The sequence below is a fragment of the Protopterus annectens genome, chromosome 3.part0 (genome assembly GCF_019279795.1).
Source record: "Protopterus annectens isolate FY-2018-M chromosome 3.part0, PAN1.0, whole genome shotgun sequence".
In the NCBI taxonomy this organism is placed as follows: domain Eukaryota; kingdom Metazoa; phylum Chordata; order Ceratodontiformes; family Protopteridae; genus Protopterus; species Protopterus annectens.
In genome coordinates this window covers 1946348913-1946370511 of record NC_056731.1, presented here as the reverse complement: position 1 = coordinate 1946370511, position 21599 = coordinate 1946348913, and the positions used below count along the sequence as shown (strand labels likewise).

Below are 21599 nucleotides of genomic sequence, written 5' to 3'. Positions count from 1 at the left end.
AGAAGATGTCTCTGACAGTCGGTCACACTTCTTGTGTGTACTGCCTGGGACCTTTGCACCTGCAGGACTCGTGCTCTTTGCCATGGCTTCAGCCCTAGAGTCCTGCAGGAGCGAAAAAATAAACTTATTTTAAGGGGCTTACTTAAGCCTGAGGGTCCCTCGACTCAGTCATCGGGGAAACCCTCAAAGCCTTCTAGACCTTCGGCTCCAGCCTCTGAGCCGTCTCCTGGAGGCCCTAAAGCTATTCGAACATCGGCTCCGGCCGGAGCCGATGAAACTCGAATACAAGCCCCTACGGTGTCCTCGGCTCCGGCCGGAGCCGAGGAAGACATTACTCTGCCGGCTCCGATTTTATTATCGGAACCGACATCCAGAAAGAGGTCCCGATCTCCATCTATCGGCTCCGTTCATTCGGCTCCAACATCACCCTTGCTGTCTGAACAGAGCCATAGATCCCACTCTTCTAGGTCTTCCAGGTTATCGGACCATGACCTTCAGAGAGTAGTGAGTCGACTTCTTAAGTCCGAGGCATTAGCCCAGATGCTTCAAAGTCCGACTAACAGTCGAGACCTATTCCTACCACTCAATCTATTCCTCCCCTGACTCTTTTGAGTTCGGAGCCGGGGCTGCTCGGACCCGATACTGGGGTGGCGTTGGAACCGATACCTTTGTCTTCGGTTCCGTCATCGGCTCCGATGTCTTCTTTGGAAGAATCTCAGCGCCGGACTTCCCTCGTCGGCTCCGAGGGGGCGAGTGGCATCAGACCCTTGTCCGACCCCGCTCTCCCTCTCGGTGCTTCGGCGCTGGTGAGTTCGGCTCCGACATCAGCCTCTGAGCCATCACTGTCAGTGCCGGGGGAGGTTTTCAGTTTTTCGGAACGGAGACCTTCGGCTCTGCCTGACAGGGGTGCCTTTAAGGTCATGAGGAGCGTGTTAGAACCAGGTTCTACTCCCCAGTCGGTTCTTTCTGCCCCTCCCCCTATGGTGCCTCCGGTGATTTCGACTCACTCTCTCATCCCCGACTGTAGAGAGCCAGCTCCTCAAGTTTCCCCTGTGGGGATCTCCTCCACTTCCGAGGCCTCTCCTGACCCTGTAGGAGAGCCCCCTAGGAAGAGGCAGTGTAAGAGGAAGCACATTGACTCCCCTGAGTCTGTCATCTCTGACACTGATTTAGAGGATTCTGAAGGTTCCCCTCGTTCCCCCTCTGAAGATGTCTCCTTTGCAGACATCCTTGAAATCTTAAAACAGAGGGGGAATTGGCCAGCCCTCAACCCTTCAGAGGATGAATCAGTGTACCTTGAGGCGTTTGGCTCTCTCCCTTCCACCTCCTGGGTGTCCCCTCCCTTTGACCCCCTTATGCAAGTGGTGGCAAAGAAGGCTTGGGCGGCTCCTGACTCAGTGGAACCCACCCCCAGGAGACCATCTAAGTTCATCACGGCCCCCAAGGATAAAGAATTTCTGACCAAAGGCATCTCTGTTGATGCTATGGTGGTGGCTGCAGCTACCAAGAAGGAGTTAGCTGATCCTTCGATGCCTGTTCATCCTCCTAACAAGGAGTCTAGGTCGATGGACAGGTACGGGAAGCGGATGTTCTCGTCAGCGACCTTTACTATGAGATCGCTGAATTACCTGTGTCATTTTACTCGACTTTAGAGGGACTTACTCAAGGAAGCGAGTGAAATGTTGAAGGACCCAACAGCTGCGGGTTTTCAGGATAGGATGAACTCTCAGCTGGCTACCCTTAATTCTATAACCAACTCCTCCATGCGCCTCCTTTCATATGCGGCTGATGGAGCAAGTAGAGCGGCAGGTACAGGTGTAGCCTTGCATAGGCACGCCTGGATGCGGCTTTGGAATTTTGCGGACACTTTTAAGGCATCCTTCACTAATTCCCCTTTTGATGGATCATCCCTCTTTGGTCCTCAAGTGAAGGAAACTCTGACTAGGTGCGAGACTGATGGCAAAACTCTTTCTGCCGTCGGAGTCCGTTTTTCTACTCCTTCTAGACCTTACCCCAAAGGTCAGAAGGGGGGAAAGATGTGGTTCCGTAAACAATCTCAAGGAGACTTGCCTGACGCACAGAGTCGATTCCCCTTTAGAGGCAGAGGGGGGAACAACAATGGTAGACCCCGTCCCAGAGGCAGAGGGGGCCCGCAGAATCAGGGCAGTCGAGAATCCTTTTCCGACAAGCCCTTTCAACATCCCTGAGGTGTTGCCCGACTGTCCACCTTCGGAGGCAGTCGGGGGTAGGTTGTCACTGTACCCAAAAGCCTGGCTATCCCTAACTCAAGACAAGTGGGTACAGTCTATCATTTCCGAAGGCTACAGAATCCCTTTCCTTCTCATTCCAAAGCTGTCCAAAAAATCCCTTCCAGACGTTCCACCCAGTCAAAGGGAGCAAGCAGCATTAGAAATTTCAAAGCTGCTCGCAAAAAAGAGCTATTCAACCAGTGCCAGCAGACCAAGTAGGATCCGGAACCTACTCCAAATTCTTTTTGGTTCCAAAGAAAACAGGGGACTGGAGACCCATTTTGGATCTCAGCAACTTGAACAACTTTATCAAGAAAACAAAGCTCTGTATGGTCACGCTGCAGTCCATTCTTCCTCTTTTGGAGCAGGACAGCTGGATGTGCTCTATAAATCTCCAGGACGCGTACTATCACATCAAGATGAATCGACGCTCCAGGAGGTTTCTCCGCTTCAGGCTGGGAACCAGTCATTTTCAATTCAGAGCCCTGCCCTTTGGTCTCACTACAGCCCCCCGAGTGTTTACCAAATGCATGGCAGTGGTAGCCTCTCATCTGAGACGTCAAGGATTCCAGGTGTTTCCTTATTTAGACGACTGGCTCCTTACAGCCCCCACCAAGCATCTTTTACTCCTCGCCAGAGACTGCACCTTTCGCACATGTAAGGCACTAGGCATTTCAATAAACTACAAAAAGTCTGTCTTGTGTTATTACTTTCATAGGCGCAAATCTAGACACAGTCAAGATGTCAGCCAGACTCACAGACCAGAGGATAGCAGACATACACAAACATGTCTTTCTTCTTTTGCAGAACAACAAAGTCAAAGCCAGACAGATCCTGAAAGTCTTGGGGATTATGGCAGCGGCCATCCCTCTCCTACCATTAGCTCGCTTCCACATAAGGATTTTGCAATGGATGCTCTTCACACAATGGTCTTACCAAAGCCTTCCAATGTCCCATCCTATTCGGATAACTCAGTCGTGCAAGACTCATCTCTCTTGGTGGATCACATCTCCTCCTAGGGAGACCCTTTGTCCCTCCCCCTCCGGTTGCTACAGTGACGACGGACGCCTCCCTGATCGGGAGGGGGGGCATTTCCAGGGCAGGACAGTCCAGGGCATGTGGCAACCGTTCGAGTGCCACTTGCACATAAATGTCCTAGAGATGATAGCAGTGCTTCTAGCGTTGCAAGCCCTACAAGACTCTCTTCCCAAGGGAACTATAGCAATTCAAACAGACAACATGTCTGTAGTGTGGTATGTCAACAAACAAGGCGGAACCAGATCTTACCCCCTATGTTGAGAGGCACTCATGGCAATGGGCGATTTCTTCTCAGCGATTTCTGTTAGCAACGCACATCCCCGGGAAGTCCAATGTGATTGCGGACAAGTTGAGCAGAGCTATTCTCATGCCTCACGAGTGGTCTCTGAACAATTCAGTGTTAGAGAAAGTTTTTCGAAAGTGGGGCAGGCCTTGCTGCGACCTTTTCACTACTCCCCAAAACAGCAAGTGCGACGATTTTTTCACCCTCTTTCCCCAACCAGGCCATCCCAGCAGAGATGCTCTAGTGCACGTTTGGCCCCGGGGACTTCTGTATGCCTTTCCTCCCTTCCCACTGATATACCAACTGATACAGAAAGCCATCGCTCAGGAAGCTTCTAGGATCCTCATTGCCTCTTACTGGCCTCGACAAATTTGGTTCCCCTTTCTCCACCGTTATCTGTTGGAACAACCTTGTCATCTGGACCCAGTTCCAGACCTCTTGACCCATCAGTCGGGTCAGTTGCACCACTCCCTTCCCTCTCTGAACCTCACAGCTTGGTTCCTCCAATTCCGACCTTAGCCAGGCTTCCCTTGATATCTCACGTAGTTAGAGATATCTTGATTGCCTCTCATAAATCTTCCACTCGGAAGATTTATCATAGCAAATGGAAACGTTTTTCCTATTGGGCGCAGTCAAAGAATATAGATCCTTTCACTGCTTCTATTCAAACAGTTCTAGATTTTCTAGCCGAACTTTTCCATGCAGGTTCGTCCCCATCTACCATTAGAGTTCAATTGGCTGCAATTTCGAACTTTCATGTTGGAGTCTCAGAGTCCTCTATCATGTCTCTCAAACTCTGCAAGGCCTTTTTAAAAGGAGTCTCTCTACTCAAACCACCCATCAGAGATCCTCCTCCTCAATGGGATCTCAACTTGGTTCTGACATCCTTAATTCTTCCCCCCTTTGAACCTGCGGCTTCATGTTCTATAAAATTACTTTCGTGGAAGACACTCTTTTTAGTAGCTATCACCTCAGCTAGAAGAGTCTCTGAACTTCATGCTCTGTGTAGTCGACCCCCTTATCTAGTATTTCATAAAGACAGGGTGTCCTTGCGTACTAACCCATCTTTTTTGCCCAAAGTAGCTTCATTGGCAAATTTGAATCAAACCATTGAGCTTCCTGTTTTCTTCCCAAATTATTCTAATAGGTCAGAACAAAAGTTACACTGTTTGGATATTCATCGCCAACTTGGGTACTATTTAGACAGGACCAAACCATTCAGGAAATCTGACCAACTGTTTGTTTCTTATGCAGAAGGTAGAATGGGCCTTCCAGTCTCTAAAGTCTCTCTCTCTAGATGGCTTACTTCATTGATTACTCTAGTGTATGAGATAAGACATCAACAGTTGCCATCCAAACCCAGGGCTCATTCAACTAGAGCTTTAGCCACTTCTGTAGCTTTCCAAGATAGGCTGCCTATTGATTCGATTTGTTCGGCAGCTACTTGGGCTTCTCCCCATACCTTCATTTCTCATTATAAGTTGGACTTGGCCTCTAGAGACCGAGCCAACTTTGGTTCCACTGTACTCAAGAGTCTGTTCCGATAGGCCACCGGGACAAGGTGCTAGGACGGTCCCATCCAGCAAGAATGAAGGCGAGATTGACAACTTAACATTTAGAAGTTATGTACCTACCATAACGTTCCATGTTAGTTGTCTTCTTCTCGCCTTCTTTCTTGCGTCCCACCCTCCTTCCCCCTAGCCAGGACAGACCTAGAAGAGTTTCTTCTTTGTTCCTTATGGAATTTTATTGCTGGCCTTAGCTTTCAAACGAGATCTGAGGAGTTGCCGCATAGCATTGTGGGATATAGGGGAGCCTCGAGCCGGTGGAACTAGCTCTCGAGCTTTTAGAGTGGCCGAGTCGGAGCCTAGGATCGGCTCCGAACCCATCCAGCAAGAAAGAAGGCGAGAAGAAGACAACTAACATGGAACGTTATGGTAGGTACATAACTTCTAATTTCTGTCCTAGCTTTTATTCCTGACATTCTTCCCTTCATATCCTCCTTTTTAGTAATAATTCTAATGGCCATCTCTTTCTTCTCAAGAGAATCACTCCTGTCGTCCTTACCCCCACATGGAGCTTGCTCTCGCTTCATATCTTTGAACACTTAACCACCTCTGCTCAACATCTGAAAGATGCGTTTCTTGCAAGGCTACCAAATACACCTTCGTATGCATCATATAGCCTAACAGTCTGTCCTTCCTGTTCCTTTCTCAGAGCCTATTCACATTCCATGTTACTTTCTCAAATGTTTCACACATTTTTGCACTGTAGCTGGTAATTCTTCCACTTTCTTACCAATACTTTCCATCACACCTCCTTCACTTTTCTTTTTTCTACCTCTCTTACTTTAAATTTCCCCCTTCTAATCTCATAGAATGGATGATCCTCCACCCATTTAGCTATGTACAAACAAATAATCTTGTTAAACTCCTGCAGTTGCTGTGCATAATGACAGCATGTATCCCATCACTCTCTCCCTTCCCCTGCCATGACAGCAGCACCGTAGTTTGCAAAGGGACTGCTACTTTCTACACATCCACTACTGCATCAGTCTCACTCTTTACTCCTTAATATTGTTCTTCAACCAGATCTAGTTACTCCTCTTTCCTTTGCCGTCTCTGCATTGTCATTTCTTTGTTCCTTCAAATGCTGTATTCCAAATTAATTTAGGTTATCATATCTACCTTAGTAGTTAACTTCAGTTACCTTAACCCCCCCGCAACAAATCCTTACACCTCCAAGAGCACCCAACCATCTTTCCTTCTCTTTGAATCATTTTCTAACTCAGCTGTCCCAGCATTTCTGGCTGTAATCCCAAACATCTGTTAGCTTGCTTAACAGTCTCGCTGAGCTCACCCTCTACATTTTGTTTACCCTAACCCATACCCTATCCTCCCCTTCCTACAGAATGTACCCACATTCTGTTATTGGTAAAGTAAACTTCCTTCTAACTATTGTTTTGTTATAATTACCCCCTAGTGAGACTCTAGCATAGCAGTGTTTACCCACAAAGTCAGAACCCTAGCCTCAATGGGAAGTTAATAACTGGACTAACTCCAGTCTTTAACAGTCAGTCAATGCTACCCCTCCATCACTTTCTCCCACCTGCAGTCTCTTGAACTACAACAAACACCACCCTTAACCCAGGCTGTGAAATCACGATGTGTCGGGCACATCATGTTATGCCTATATTGCTTATCCTTGTCAGTCACCTTGTCTCACCAACATCCCCCTCCAGCCCCCACTCTCCAACATTCACTTTGTTTAATCATTAGCTTCCAGTGCTCTAGGGTTATTTCTAAACATTCACACACACTCCAGATCAACAGTCTGCATAAACTAGCTTTATGTCTCATATTTGTAACTTCGGTCTACTAAATATTCTAGCTTGGAACTGCTTGCCTTCAACATCATTTAGCCCTGTACTTAATTGAAAAGTATATTCCCTAGCTCCTGCTGTCCACATGAATTTTACATCCTCCCTCATACCCACAACAGCAGTACAAAGCAAAAAGTTGCATTTTTCTGTGTATCTCATTAAATTCACTAAGGAGATATTTTGCTTCCCTAGCTCCTCTCTGTGAATCACCTTACAGTCCCAACCCCTCTCTACATCCTGCCTACCACCACCCAACAGCAAAACAGTGCAATAAGCCATGTTTTTCCCCTAGTCTGAGGTTTCAGGTTTAAATAGCACAAAAAAACCCAAAAAACAAATAACAGTCAATGTATGTCGTACTTCACATTAACTGATTAACACCCATGTGGTGAGGAATGTCACACCTCTAGCAGCCTACATATGTCTTGCATTCCAGAACATTTTCTGAAAAATAAACTTAAAAGGTGTAAAAAAAAAACAAATGTAAATATTTTGTGAACAATAAAAGCTATTAAAGCTGTACAAATAGTAATGGTATCCATAAGTATTATTTCTGATAAGGTAGTCTTTTTCCATAAATACTGTAATATATTATAATGCACACAAACCCCAGATTATATATTTTTGTAAACTTTCACAAACAATTTTTCGTAATATTGAACTGTACAAACCTACACCTATATTGTTGGGACATTTTTATTTATCTTGCATAAGCTTTTACATGACAAGAAATTCCTCTAAGTGCATGTTTATTTAGATAATTACAGAAATATGAAAACATATGCTTAATTGTATAGCTAGCAGACATACTGGATCTCTCTTAAGATGTGCAATTTACAGTACAAATATCAGACAGTTTTCTTGTATGACATCTAAAAATTCACTTAATGTTATGCAACAGTTTTTAAGTCGCTCAGGTCTTGAAGCATTAAGTTCATATGGATATATTGCTTATTTTCATAATTACTGGCAAACATCTAGCAATATTTCCAATATAGTGCGATATAAACCAGCATTGACAGTGAATTTTCCTCTTATGACATTGCTGTCTCACACCATACACCTCAATAACATGTAGGTCTCTTGGTTATGAAAATATGAGCATAAATTTGAAAACAGGAATAATAACTGGCAAACAAAGATGAATTTCTCCACTTCAGAACGTCCTGAACTAACTATCTTAATGTCATTTTGTTAATAACTCCTTGCCCTTTCTAATACTGCTTATTATTGGCTAGTGAGTCATTTGAAGCCAGACCCAACAAAAATTCTACATGCCGTAAGGCGGTATGGGTGTGAAGTGGAAGTATACAAAAACATTTTAGGCTTGAGTGAGTTAACTCAAACTCCTCCTCTTCCCCAACCACCAACCAGTCAGTATAAAAAAAGACAGCAATTATCACAAACATTCCCCTACTAATCTGATTTACTTAAATCATACTCTGCTACTCACATATGATGTTGCACCACCAAATCCCTGGTGGCACCTTTCTTCTTCGGTTTGTAAATCCTTAAAATTTAGGAACACATTGAGAAGCACATCATCCGGGATTATATCAGTTTTGACTTTCTCTAAAGTCATTTAGCAAGTCCTAGTCTAGTTTATATTATGTCTGTTATAGAGTGATGGCTACCTTCGGCCCATGCCCTTGTGCTCCTCTTCATGCTTCCTTTATCAACTGCACTTTTTCAGTCAATTTGTCATCTTCAAAAGAAAAGAAAGCCATCTTCCCCAAGTTTCCAACATTCTCTGATGCACACTCACTGTTGGATGAGTCATATCCCTGCTTCTGCTGGTATCCATTGTCAAATCGCTGGTTAATGCATTTTTTTTTACAATGTCTATTGCTTTTTCTGGATTGGAGAAAGACTTAGCAACCCCTTGCACAGAAATTCTCATTGCTGGATACAGTAACCAGTTGAGCCCTCTGCTCCAGCACTCCCTTATTACTTGGCTGTATGGCATTACATCTGCCGTGTTTTATAAGCATAATCATTGTCAACGTATGCAGTGATATCCCTGGCTTTTAGCTGCTTCCCTGGGAGCCAAAACTCTCTCAGCAGTCTCTCCTTCATGGCATACTCCTGGAACCTTACAATTGCTGTTCTCTCTCTCTCTCTGTCCTTTTAACATCATGGATTGGTTGCTATTCTCTCTTATGGGCCCTTTCAAATATTTATGTAATCTGAAAGTGCAGACCATGTTACAAACAAGTACCTCATTGTTTATCAGTCCCTACCTTCATATTCTTCAGGGAGACCAATCACTTCTACGTTTTTATACATGGCCCGATCTTCCACATTGGTGGTTTTTACCACCAGGCATTCAGTTTTGGTATCTGCAGCGTCCATCTGGCTCCTCAGTTTTGTTTTTCTGCTAACCGTTCCAATATTAACTACCAACAGCATAACTTCAGCTTTCCATCAGTAGAATATTTGTAGAAAATGATATTCATTGTAAACCAGGCAAAAGAGAAACAAATTTATCCCAGCAGTCAGGGAATGTTGAGAGGCGTTTGTATGAGTCAAGCTACTCTATCCAGCTGTCTTCAGAGTGTTTTATCCTGGAGGATCAAAGTCATTTTTTTTTGGACGCAGAACAGGCTAAGGAGGGGGAAAAATTATCCAACCAAAAGTGAGTCAGCAAGCAGAAGAAAACTCTGCTTTTCATTCTTCTAGTGGTAAGGGTCATAGAGAGATGATGCCATTGAAACCCTTTTCCAGTGTTCCAAAGGAAAATGCTTGAGAGAAAAAAAGCACAGGAGCTAACTAGAAGAATCAGCAGTACATTGGACTTGAACCAAAGTCTGGATTTGTAAGTTGGAGGCGAACAGGAATACCACCAGCAACTCTGAAATTCACGAATACATGGAAGACTATAAAGCATCTCATCACATTTTGTGAAATACAATTTTGCAAGAAAAAGAGGCTGAAAAACACTGGAGTTTTGTTGAATATTAAACTTGAGTGAACTGGAAAGAATAATACCCTACTTTATATGACTGATGCTTAGAAGGACACTAAAAGGGAAAAACTAAGTAAAATGATTTTTGTTCTCGGTGTTTGTATAAAAAATTTTTGTGATAAACTGCATGTTATGCACAGTAAAACAGTTTTGTGTAATGTAGCCAGGGATATTTTAAATGTGAGGGGATTATTTTTAGTGACTGTGTGTTTAATAAGTAAACAAGTACTTTTTTAGTTGTAAGAAAATATAACTTTTACAGTATAACTAGAGAAAAAAGGCTGGGCAAAAGCAAGTTTAATGTTCATATGATGTGATCTTGGACTGCTGGGGTGGGAATGTGTGCAAAAATGTGCAGATTATATTTTATGTAGAATTAGGATGTTTTCCCTTTTTGCTTTGCAAGGGAGAATGTATAAGTTACTGCCTTTGGCTTATACTGGAAACAGATGTTTTTGTAAGCATGTAGGCTTTAAAAATAAGACAATGATGAAAGCCATGAAAATGCAAAGTTTGTTTTTAAAACTGCACACATATTACCTTGTTTTCCTCTGACAAGTGTTCGGTGGAATCGAGATGTCAGCAGCTGTGATGGCAGCTGTGCACGTTCTTCTGAGTGAAATTTACAGAGACTCATTGCTGGGTATATTTCCATGGAGACAAGCTTTCTGCAGGTGCGAGCGGTTAATCTTCATAATTCTGAGTATTTTTTTTTCCTGCTGGAAGTGCAAAATTTAAAGGTACAATGGCAAGCAGTCAATTGCAGAAAATTAAGTTTGAAATAATGGGAAGTAAATAAAAGGTAATACCCTCCCTTGCAGCCTTAGTACTTTAATGCAGTTAATACAACAATGTATAATTTATCTTTTATTTAAAGATAGCCAGTTCACTTTTTTCTTGGGGTTAAAAGTTAATGTTTTCTGAAAGCATATGTTTTTCATATCTGGGAGGGAAAAAGAGAGAGAGATAAGAAAAGAACAGACAAGTATAAGTAGGTGCACAGACTATAGTATGTGCTTTAACATGGATAACCTTAATTTTAGGTTAGATAAAGTCATAAAGTCTGTAAGTGCAGCCGTCAATTTGGGACAACTGTTCCCTTTTGGAGGGTTAAGCTTCATGTTTTGAAGATGTATTTAGCTTTGAGTGTTTGTTCCAAGTTAATAGGGGGTCCGGATGTGTCGTTTTTAGTTTTTTTTTTTTTTTTTTTTTATTATTTAGTTGGTTAATGGCTTTCAGCAAAACAAAAAGTCTTAAAATCTGACATGGGTTTAAAATGCAGATTAGAAAAACCAACTGTATGAAAGATGACCCTGCCAAACATTAAAAATATACATGTAACACAAAAGCTGAAAATACATATTCAAAAAACTGTCATCTGTAATAGATGAGAGCAACAGCTTTTTATCATCATGGATATGCTGTCATATTATCCTGGAATGTGAATGGGCTTACAGGTATAGATGAAAAGGAAAGAGTACTGAATTGTATTAAGAAATGCAGAGTACAAATAGTGCAACAAGAGACCCATTTGGAAAGAAATGAGCATGTGAATTAGACAGAGAGGATTTTAGAATAGATATTCAGCAGAATGTAGGCGATAGAGAAAAAGGGGAGTAATTGTACTAATTGCTAGATGTGCTCCAATAGTGATAGATGAAGAAAGAAAGACAAAAATGGTAGATTTGTGATAATATGGGGTTATTTGCAAGGAAGGAGAATTACAATGGTATGTATTTATGTTCCACCAAAAACTGCTATTAATGGAGGTTTAAGAAAATTTTGTGAGTAATCTTCAGCTTTCAGCAAGGAATGTTTAGGAATGGTGACTGGAATTTAATTTGCAATAGTGAGGATGTTATTGGGGACCTAGAAGGGACAATATAACAAAGGGTAGATTTCTGAAGACATTTTTGAAAATGTTTGGTATGCAAGGTGTGAATTCAGTAGTACGAACAAGGACAGAATTTGCATATTAGTCAAGTACATCAACTGGGCTAGACTAGATAGATAATATATTCCACACGAACATGTGCATTTACTAGAAAGTTTTGGCACGTGCATCCAGTAACTATTTCTGATCATGCACCAGTTATAGCAGGGTATTGAAGTAAAAATAAGGCACTGGCACTTTCCCACCTGCCTATTTATGAGGTCTATAATGATACCTTCCATGGCCTTACAGATGAGGCTGGTCAGACGTATGGATCTGTTATTCCCTGGGTCTGTTGCTAGGGCCACCTTTGTGGAGGGGAATAATTGTTGCTGTTCTCCATTCTGCAGGAACAAAGTCTGTGGTTAGGCTGTGATTGAAAAGGATACTTAGTGGTGATGCTAGTTTAGCCTGTTTATAAGACAGGCTGGGATGTCATCTGGTCCCATAGAAGCTGTTTCATTTGCCTTAGACAAGGCTTTGAAGACTTGCTCTTCAGATATGTTGGGTGGGGGGTTGGGAGAAGGTTTGTTGCAAGTTAGGAGGGGATAAGGGAGTGAAGTTTTTGCCAAAACCTATCCGCTAGCAGTTTGCCATCTCTGTCGGGTCAGTGTGTGATACCATTGGCCCCTAGTTCTGCACATGCTTGGGTCCTGCCCTTTAGGTTATGTACATAGCTGTAAAAAGCTTTATAGTTATCCTTGGCTGTACTTAAGTTTCTTTCAAAGGAGCTTTTGGAGGATTTGGCAAGTTGTCTTATTTGCCTGTTGAGGCTGAGGAGGGTGCTTTTCCAATATTGGGGCCTTGCCTTTGTTTTCTTGGACATCAACTTTTTGAGTTTATTGTAAAGTTTGTTGTTTCTGGATGTCCACCATGGCAGCTTCTTTTTACTTGGGGCTCTAGCTTTGATTCTTTGTGGTACGCCTGAGTTTATACACTTAAGCTTGTAACATGCCATGCAAAGCTATGTTGTGGTGCATGGTGATTAACAGTTCATTTCTTTTATCGGTGATTTGTCTTCATTAAAAATGTTGCTTTCCAGTAATTGTGTAATCCTGAGTAGGAGTCTTGTTATGGCATCAAAAATCTCTCTGTCATATTGAAAAAGCCATTGTGGTGGTGGTAGAAATTTTTAGGATGAATTTAACAGTTCTCTTCAGAGATTTTTTTTCCTCCTGATTATATGTTTGAGCCATGTGTGCTATTTTATGGCTTAATATAGTTGTAGCTGTGATTTTTGCTTTGAGCATGCAGGTAAATAACGGGCAGACCAATGTAGATTCTTATCTCCTAGTGATTTCATTCGCATCACTGTTCTTTGTGGTGGTCTTACTGATTTGTAATATGAAGAAAGAGGAAGGTAGAGCTTAACAACCTGTCTTTTAGGGTTGTGGAGCAGAATAAACTGAGTTTGAATACTCTTGCTCCATCACCAAAACCCAAAACTATGGTGGAGTGAAGGGGATGGTCGCACCATTCTCAAGGTGTTGGGGGATGTAATCGGCAGGTATTGATGGTGCAGGAGTATAGTACCCGGTTTCTGAAACAAATGGCAATCTGAATTTGCAGTCCCAGCTGAAGGGTAGCAAGCCACTTTTTTCATTTGTGACAAATGGTTTGCTACAATTTCAAAGAAGAATATATTTTTTTTAATGTTTGCTTCTCAGCTTTGAGTTGATGTGGGTGCCAGCTGGGGAAACTGCACTGCACAAGGTGCCAGGTACTCTGTCTAGCTTTTTCAAAACCTATTTGGTGATGCTTCATGTTTTCCTAAAGTTTCCACAGCTTTGCCAGACCATAGAGATGCACACCCCCAAAGAGGGGTTATAAGTAAAATATATATATTTTTTAAGTTGCATGAGGCATAATTCCCCATGAGTTGAAATGGAGTGCAAGAATGAGTAGAAAAGGACCAAGTGTTGATTCCTTCTTGAACGAAATGTACATTTCACTACAGCATTAGCATCTCACTGTCTTTAGATAGAGCCACTGCATGAACAGCTGACTTTAGAGGGAATTAATTCAGTAGAAAATTGTGTAGTTAGCATTCATGCTAGGTTGCCTGCTCCATAGAGTGATATGGGGGAGGGGACAAGACAAAATAGTAAGTAAATCTAAAGAAAAAAAATGCAGAGTACACAGGAAGACTGAGCATCTTGGTCTATTCCTTGTAATGTTATCATAACTCTTTGCTGTCCAGTGGTGTGGATTAAGTGTTGCCTTCTCCCAAGGTAGTACACTGGGGGTGAAAAGGGTTTGTTTTAGTTGAATTCCAGAAATAACAGGTTTTAGGAAAAGTCATGAGTGACAGACAAATGCAGAAGAGGGAGATATACCATATAATTTGACATAACTGTATTTGTCCAGTAGCTGCTTTTTTTTTTTTTTTTTTTTTTTAAGTTTGACTCTCTTAACAGCCCACAGATATAAAAAGTCCAGTGAAGAGCCCAGAAAAACGAACTGCAACTACTCGCCCAGCAGCTACACCCAGAACACAGAGTGCTACTTCTCCTACCAAAGCAAGTCCATCTGCATCAGCAGCTCCAAAAACAGCAGTCACTCCTGGGTCAGCTCAAAGGACAGCAGCATCTACTACTCCTAGGCGACCAACGTGTAAGTTTTAAATCGTTTTTTTTTTTGTGTGTCATTTAATTACTTGTTTTCTCTGCCTAGATGCTCCTAGGAATGATACTGCACAATGCTGTACGTTTATGAACAGTTTGACTATGCAGAGGATAGATGATGGAAGTTTAAAATAGCATTATGCTGTAGTCGAGCATTGCCATGACTGTTCAGTAATAGTTTCAGAGCATAGCAGGGTGTGATTCCCTTCCACTGTAGAGGTGTTGTTCTTTCATTGATGGTTCTCACCAGCAGTTTTGCAACTGTTTTCATTCTTTAGGCACTTGGCATATATGTTTTGAGTGAGGCTTCTGATCTGAGTCATAGTAGTACGTCCTTGGCATATAATGTTAAGACAGAGGCTGGGATGATGCAGGTGATGCCATTAATGAAGAGCAAGAGTGTACTGGATCCCATACTGAACCCTGGGGGACTACAGAATCCATGTACATTGGGCAAGATGTTTCCAGACTGATACCTTTAAGATGTTCTTAGTGCATGATGCCTTTAATTTCTGTTAGGTTGTTTCTGAACAACAGTTATAAATGTTTATAAAAAAACATAAAATACTTGGTTTGTGAATTAAGAAGGTATGATCAAGTTCTATATTCTTGTCTGAGGTCTGTAAAAAGTCCCCTTGGAAAAATTCCCTTTTTCCATAACAATATAGATATCAGGATAGTTTTTATGACAGTGAAGGTGTTGCATTCTGCATGAATACACTTCTGTAGTCTGAAGGGAGTTTGTATTTGTCTGTGTCTGTCTGATTGTATACTATGTTTTTTTGAAGGTTTTAGTTATTGAGCAGAAATTAGACCAGTAGTCGTGTGTGGTTGAAGGGGGCCAGAGATTTCAGAGATGTATAATGAGTGTCTGAGTTGTGGGTGGACTTGTACTTATTAACAAGAGACTGAATATGAGTGAGTTGTTTTGAGTTGATGTAGGTGGCCATGTGGAAAAAGGTGGTTGAGTAATGTGTCGATTTGTTTTTGTTTTTATTTGGCAAATTTGTTTTGGGTGAAGTTAATTTGACTTGAATGTTAGGTGAGTACAGTGAGATGGTGCTAGCCTGCTTAGGTCAAGGTATGTGTGTGAGGGGAGGGTCATGTAGTTAACTGACATTTATTTTGTTTAGGGTGGGGAGGAAACCTTTATATTTGTATGGTGGGTGATGTTATTGAGGTGGGAGGTATTGAAGCATGTAATCTCTTCGGTGGCCCTCCAGAAGAATTCAGATTGAGAAACCATGGCAGTTAGCTAATTGCAAATGCATGTATTTTCATTTGCCTTGGTATGCAGTCTACATGTCTTTGGCAGTGTATTTGGAAGAGACTGTAGTTTTGTTACTTCTGTTTCTGGTTGTGTTTCATGACCTTTTTAAGAAGTGTGTTTATCCAGTGACTGCCTTTCACTCCATTTCATTTTGTGGTTGCTGGGAAACATTTAGAAGTGGTCTGTTTGTCCAGTCTGTGTTCAGACGTTCTTGTAACTAACTCATTATGTATGTATATATTGCATTTTTTTTAATGGGATCATCTGCGTAAATGTGTTGCTGCTTTTCAGAGGAGGTCTAGGGAGAAAAGCTCAACAATAAAATGAGTGAACAGCAAAACAATAGTTGATTCATTTTCGACCAGCATAAATACATTTTAGGTCAATATAAGTTATTCACAGTTTGATAAAGATTTTTACACATCATATGGAAATAGTTCACGGCAGAATAAAAATGTCAAGGTAATATATATGAGGGAAAGAAAATGAAAACTGATTGTTTGATTGACATTTAATGCAGTTTGTTACAGTGCTTTGTGGCAGAAAATATTTTGTAAATTGTGAGGTTGACAGTAAGCATAGGAGGATTTTTGAATTCCAAAGTGTAGTAGACCAGACTGAGCATGTACAAGAGCCATTTAGTGACTGGAGAGGCCCAGAAAAGGACTGAGAGTGAGCATTTAGGTTATCCCAGGAGGGTGCAGGAGCCTAGCTAAGTATTTTTTAGGTGATACCTTAAGTATAGTTTGAAAACCTTATTATTTTCTAATGTTCTGAGAGAGGAAGTATGGAATTTCAGGTTATATATAGAGAGGAGGAGTATAGGAAGTCTCCAGCAGTATTGTTTCATTTAGTTACAGTTAGCAACATTTTGTTACAAAAGAGTAGTGCTCTTTTGGACTGTAGAGTTGGAGAATTTTGTTTAGACTTGGGCATTTCTTTGTTTGAGTTGTATATTTGCTTATGTGTCATAAGTTGTGATCATGTTAAATAGTACCTTAATTCCAACCACAGATTGCTTTAGTGTGACGGAGTGATGTGTCCTGTTATGATGGTTGGCAACAAATTTTCCAGTTTTATTATAGCACTGATCAAGTATGGAAAGTTGATTGGATTGTAAATTGATTAGTTTGAGGGCTGCATATAGGAAAGTAGAGAAGAGATGAGGCAGTGCTTTTACTAGCCTGATCTGTTAGGTGGGGTTTGGCTCTGTAGAGGGGGCTCCCACTTTTTGATGACTGGTTTTACAGCCTGTTTTTTGTGGTGGTTGAATTTTGTTATCAGTTGTACCTCCTTATAAGTTTGGCATGGGTTAGCATTTCTGTCTTGGTATTTGATAGAATCGATAGAGAATTTTTTTTTTATCAGTTGCTTAGGGACAAATAAGATTGAATTTTGGGGGGTTAACAAGGAGCTGTCAGTCAGCTAAGTTTCAGTCTGTGTGAGAGCTTCTTGGGTGTACTGCTGTAGTTTAACCATACTTTTGGCAGAGCAGATGATTGTGGAATTATCAGCATATTTGGATGATGGTTGCTAAACGCAGATCATTAATGAGTATATTAAAAAGTAGTGGACTTAATATAGAGCCTTGAGGGACTCCCACAGTTACTGGGAGAAAGGAAGAGATAATGTTTTGTTACATTACAGCTTGCTACCATTAAACCAGGTTAGTGAGAGTTTATCAAAGCATAAAGAAGACATCCTGCATAGTAATGTTTAGTGTGAGATTGTGTCAAAGGCTTTGGGCAGGTCAAGGAATATGGAAGAGATAATTTTTCTGCTTTGGTAACAAAGCTTAGTGCACTGATAGTGCAGTTGTCTCAGAGAACGACTTTTAACTGGGGTCTACTTTTTGTTTTAAAAAATAATGTAGGTGGTTTTAGATAGTGGTAACTAAGCATGTTGGCACAGTGTCCACTGACTGGCATTGTCATTTTTATGAGTGGGTTTATTAAAGAGTTTTATTTGTCAAGGATTTGGTCTGGCTGGAGCTGTGACTTACTGGGTTGAAAATTAATGTACATTGAAGTTATTTAACAGCTTTGTTGATTTGAAGGAAAAATTGTTAGTGTCACCCATGATTGTTACCTTTGAAAGAGAATTTCACATTTATTAAGAGGAGATGAGTGGTGAACTATGGTGTTCCCAAAATCCATAAGTCAATCAAACCCCGATGAGACCTATTGTATATGGTGGGGGTTGGCTCACTGAGCCTATCTCTATATATTTACAGAAACAATTACATCCCTATCTAGATAGTTGTACTACTGTGCTAAAAGATACTACAGACCTTTTGCTAAAATTGCGAGCATGGCAACATGCCTCTAACAATAGAGAGAATTTAGAAGGGAATACCTACTTGGTTACTTTAGATATAGCTTCACTCTTTACAGTGATACCCAGTGAGTTTAGGATCCAATGTATTAGAGACTTTTTAACCAGGCAGTCATCATTGACAGCCCGTAAGGTAGAAAATATATGCTGTTTGCTTGATTTGGTTCTAAGTAATAATATCTTTCTGTTTAATAAGAAACTATATCTGCAACCATCAGGAGTAGCCATGGGGACATCTGTAGCAAACACATATGCCAACATGGTCCTATATTGCTGGGAACAGAAATTTATATTGAATGATAGTAATCCCTTTACTAATAACATTGCTTTCTACCAACACTTTGTAGATGATTGTCTTATGATCTGGAAAGGAACCCAGTTACAATTATATGCATTTCTAGATTATTTGAATAATACAACAGATTTCCTGAAATTCAAGATGGAGTATTCAGATGAGACGATAGTTTTTTTAGATGTAAGGCTGCATTTGATAGATGACTCATTTCATACGAGTATCTACCAGAAGGAAGTACATTCGGGACGCTACTTGCATTATAAAAGTATGCATGCCCCACATATATTTAGGAGCATAGCGACATCTCAATTTGGTAGAGTTAGTAAACTAAATACTGAAAATTTTCAATTTAATACACAACTGAATGATATGTATGCAGATTTTATAGTTAGTGGATATGATAGCAACTTGTTAATTGAGGCTAAAAACAAGACTATAGCGGATAGAGATACTATTCTCAAACCTATTTATCTAGGAGGAAATAACAGAATTGAGAATATGCGACATGATGTCAAAATTAGATTTGTTACATCTTTTAATGCTAAAACTCATTTAATTAAACAAGTCATACAGAAAAACTGGTTGATCCTTATGGCCTGTATGAATGTTAAGAAAATTTTAGGAGATAGACCATATTTTTCTTATAGAAACATGAAGACCTTAAAACAAAAATTATGCTATAAGGACTTTAATTTCCATTCCCTCTCTACAACTGTTAACCCTGGGACTTATAAATGTCTGAACTCTTCTTGTTGCTGTGATATTTTAGATGAATCCAGTCACCAATTTAGACATCCTATAACTAATAAACTATATTCCTTTAATTTAAAAGCTTTTTGCACCACATTATCTGTTGTTTATATGGCTAAGTGTTCAAAATGCCCATCATTCTACATAGGAAAAACTACAAGAAAGCTGAAAGATAGAATAGTGGAGCATAAATCAGAGATCAGGAGGGCAGTGGTTACTAATGCATTATATAAGCACATAGCTGAACATGGTGCAAATCATAGGTTTTCTTTTAGAGTTATTGATACAGTTAAACACCTCGAGGTGGTGACATCAATAACTTGCTTGAACTAAAAGAATATGAATGGATGATAAGGTTAGCAGCGGATCACCCACCAGGACTTAATGATGTCATTACTTTAAAACCTGTTCTTAAACGTTTACAACACATTAAACTTAGATGAAAGTGTTTTTTAGAATTTTTTATATAATTTTAAACGGTGTTTTTTATTCTATTTGTATGTCATATGACCATTGGGCTGCTGGTCATGTGGTGATCGACCTTGTATAAATTTAGAATGATTTTGTAACTTGTAATGCACTGAAGAAGGGTTTTTTGCCTGAAAGCTTTGCTATCGTTATTGTTTTATAAAGTGGTTTTCTCCAGTAAAGTTGTGTTTATTTCAGAACTGAGTAGTATACCCAATCAAAATGAAAAATGAGACTCGAACCACAAATAAGTACAAAACAAAAAAACGAAGAGACTGAAAAGTGCAGAAAAACTTTACTGGTGTCTCCTGGTACCTCGGCTAAAAAGCTTTCAAGGGATAAATTGATGTTCTTCTTGTTTCACTGTTACAGTCATCACATTTGGGTTATCTGCCTGCAGGTAGCCCTCAGTCGGCCCGAATACCAGACTCTTGGGATTTCTGCGTCGGATGCTGTCACCTCTTCCATGACGTCAGGTCGTTAGGGGTATAAAACATGCAGCTGATGCCATTACATCAGTCTTTCTTGCAGAGAAGGAGCCCGAAGCAGTTAGCAAGTGCCGGTCGGCCGCTACCTGGAATTTTCATTCTTTTGAGTTTCAGACCTGAAGCCTTCTAAAGCTAAGTAGCCCGTTGGGGATTCTTTTTTCTTGCTCTAACCGATGTCAGAAAACATTAACAATCATCTTGACTGTGGAAAGCAAAACCTCTCAGAGATTTTCATTCTTACTGCATCACCTGTTTAGGCCGAGACCATAACGTCCGTAGCTGTCTGTTTTGTGCCTTGTTTAACACCCGAATGATTCGTCGGGCTATTTTTGTAGCTAAATTCTTTCACACTCATTCTCCGTATTCCGAAATGGCTTTGGTAAGCCATGCGACTACCGATCTTCCATAAAGTGCAGAGAGACAGACCACATAGATCAAAAACTGCCGAAGATGCTTCCATTAACCTTGTCGCCAGTCCGCCGGTACTCAGTGAGGCGGCTTTGCAGCCCCTGATGCCTGCTTCTACAGATCTGCAGGCCTCTGCTGAGACCCATTTGGAGTCCGGTATGCTGTGAGATGCTTCTTCGACTATGGAACGTGCGGATGTCTCTGCCTTGGATGGGTCTGGAGCCGCTGTGCAGGCACTGGCTTCTGAGGGTGTATTCCGACCTACTGATATTCATATTAAACCAACAATTTTGTTTCCTACTAAAACTACAGAGTTTCTCAGGCCCAGAGTTTGCACTACGCCTAGAAAACCAACGTCCAGAGTGCATGCTCATCCTCCCATGCAAAAAAAACAAATGCTTAGAATGACTGAAGACCTTAGTACTCTAATTAGGGGAAGCCAGCCTTCCCCTGCCAAAAGACTAAAGAGTTGAATTTCCTTCTGATTCTACGGACCAGGAGTCTGATGAACTCTGACCCTTCTGATTACCAGGGCATACCCTTATCTACCTATGAGGATTCAGATGCAGAGGAATCCATTCCCTCTGCCTCCCCTCCAGAGGATTTCTCTTTTGGTGTAACCTTGCATACCTTAAGAGAGCATTTCCACTGGGAATGCCAGGACTATCCTCAGTCCAAAAAGGAGACTTAGGGAATTTTTAGATTTGCCTTAGCACAGGCCTCTAGCTATACCCCCCTGTCCTGGATATTGTAGATGATGTCTTCTTGGAGTCCAGTCTTAATCCCGACACCTTACCCACCCGCTCCTAGAAAACCTGACCGGTACTAGGGCGTACCCGATTCTCACAAATTTCTCTCTAAGAATCCTACTGCGGATCCGGAGACCATTTCCCAGGGACCTAAAGGTATTAAGGCTACTACAGCCAAAAACCCTACCCCTTCAGACAGGGATTCTAGAACTTTAGACAGATTGGGTAAGAAGGTATATACCTCTGCAACTCTTGCCATCAGGGCTTTGAATTGCCATTTTCACATGTTGAAGTACCAGCAACATATTATGGAACTAATTAAACAAAAGATGGTGTTACTTCCAGATTGTGCAGAAAATAAAG

General features: G+C 41.2%; 1 protein-coding gene across 1 annotated transcript in view; it reads left to right on the top strand.

The window, feature by feature from the left end:
- LOC122797232 (nucleoprotein TPR-like) overlaps positions 1 to 21599 on the top strand; it is a 1117229-nt gene that overhangs the window by 849856 nt on the left and 245774 nt on the right. The window contains exon 8 of the mRNA XM_044066070.1: positions 14268 to 14463. Within this exon, the coding sequence (XP_043922005.1) occupies positions 14268 to 14463 (196 nt within the window). The remainder of the gene's footprint in view (positions 1 to 14267; positions 14464 to 21599) is intronic.